The sequence below is a fragment of the Phytophthora parasitica genome (assembly GCF_000247585.1).
Source record: "Phytophthora parasitica INRA-310 unplaced genomic scaffold supercont2.123, whole genome shotgun sequence".
Classification (NCBI taxonomy): Eukaryota; Oomycota; class Peronosporomycetes; order Peronosporales; family Peronosporaceae; genus Phytophthora; species Phytophthora nicotianae.
In genome coordinates this window covers 44,178-45,955 of record NW_008649109.1, presented here as the reverse complement: position 1 = coordinate 45,955, position 1,778 = coordinate 44,178, and the positions used below count along the sequence as shown (strand labels likewise).

Genomic DNA, 1,778 nt, shown 5'->3' with positions numbered 1-1,778 from the left:
CACTTCGTTTGGTATGGCCAAGTGTCATGCTCACCCCTGAGGAAGGTGCTAATTATCTTCAAGGGAACGTTTTACATCTGAATGATTTCAAGAATGTTCGGCTCATGGGACCGCAAACGATTCAGTTGGATAGCACTACGATGAGCTTGATCAAGTCATATCTTGAATTCTTGACTAACACAGTAAGAGAACAACCTAGCAAACTCCTGCGGCGCATTTTCAATAGACAGCCAGGTGAGTACGATTATACAAGTGCGAGCAATAGCTTCAGTCAAGTTATATCAAAACTGTTCATGAAGTACAATGGAAAGCCAATGTCAATGAATATGATTCGACACATTGCTGAGTCTCATTTAATTCAATCGCCAACATATGGTAAGCTCACCAATCGCGAGAAGAATGATTTACATGCAAAGCTACTCCACAGCACCATGGCTGCTAACACGAGCTATAACAAAATCGAAAATCGATCAAATGCATCCAAGCAAATCGCATCAGTTGAGCCAGATACATCCTTTGAACCAGAGACAACGTTTGAGCCTGAGCCAGCACCTGTTGCAACGCCTGCTGCAAAGACTCCAAGCAGACCTAGAGACCGTCGGGAACGCATATTCCATGGTGATTTCACTCCTTCAGGTAGCGACAAAACACTTGAGATTGATATCTACGAGAAATAATTTATTTGCTATAACATAAAAGGCGATCATGGAGCAAAAACAAAAGAGACCATAGCGTAAAGCTGGTCCATTCCATGTGGAATTCCATGGACTTCAAGCTTGCTTAAGAAGCGACAAATCTCAAGTAAATATCAAAACAATGTAAGCTTGCTTAAGAAGTGCTTTACTGGAAGCTCGATAACAGCTTCTTCCCAATTGACAAATGCGGCTTGCGAAGAGTTCGTCGAGAGATTGAATTGAATTTGTCCGGCATATTGGCCTGTGTTACTTATTGAGTCCTGAATATAGGTCCATTTCCTGTCCTTAAAGAGTGTTTCAGCTGGAGCTGGTTCGACGGAGTGTTCGAAAGCGGAAATATCAGAAGCGGTTATGCGGTTATATTGATGGTGATTACATTATACTCGTCGAAAAAATAAAGCACCATGAGTGAAAAAAAAAATTAAATTGTCTAGAACGACGGATGATCAACTCATGAAACTCACCAACTCACTTGGAGTCAAAGTAGATCAAATCGACTTCAAGCAGCATTTGAATAGAACCAAAGATTATTGTATTCTGAACATGGGAACACCTCAGATCGGCGGTACGCATTAGTTAGCAGTATCAAACAAGCATAAGGCTTACTTCGATCCTCTCGGCTTGCCTAGGCCACGTGTAATACCAAAAAATACTCCTATCGTCGCGAAGTTGAGATTCAGAATCCATGTTTTGGCCACTGTGGTCAGTATTGCGTCCTGTGGCTTTACAATCTCCAGCACGGAAGAGTTGATGATTTCTACAAGCTCTTTCTATCACAATAATATACACAGAGCCACGCAATGGATATCGAGTATATTGACGCACAAGAGCCACAGCCAATTCAAATCGACGATAATTACTACTCATTAAGAGTTCCTCAACCAAAACCAAAAGTAATAGTTGAATCGAGAATTATACTGGAAGACTTTAAGTAGATAGTGCGTAATGGCTCCGCTCAAAGGCAATTAATTCGTTCTATCCAAGGCTACGGATGACTACATTCATCACGGTACGTAAATCGACAACGGCGGTTGCATTTACACCATTTGGGAGAGCTGCATTCGCGGGGATCGACAAGATTCG

At 41.8% G+C, this 1,778-nt stretch overlaps 1 protein-coding gene across 1 annotated transcript; it reads left to right on the top strand.

The window, feature by feature from the left end:
• Positions 1–26: 26 nt before the first annotated feature.
• Positions 27–677, top strand: PPTG_19444 (hypothetical protein; the record flags this gene model as incomplete). The annotated part of the gene is made up of 1 exon (XM_008917918.1): positions 27–677. One exon carries the CDS (start codon positions 27–29, stop codon positions 675–677), a length of 651 nt encoding a protein of 216 aa, XP_008916166.1.
• Positions 678–1,778: the final 1,101 nt, after the last annotated feature.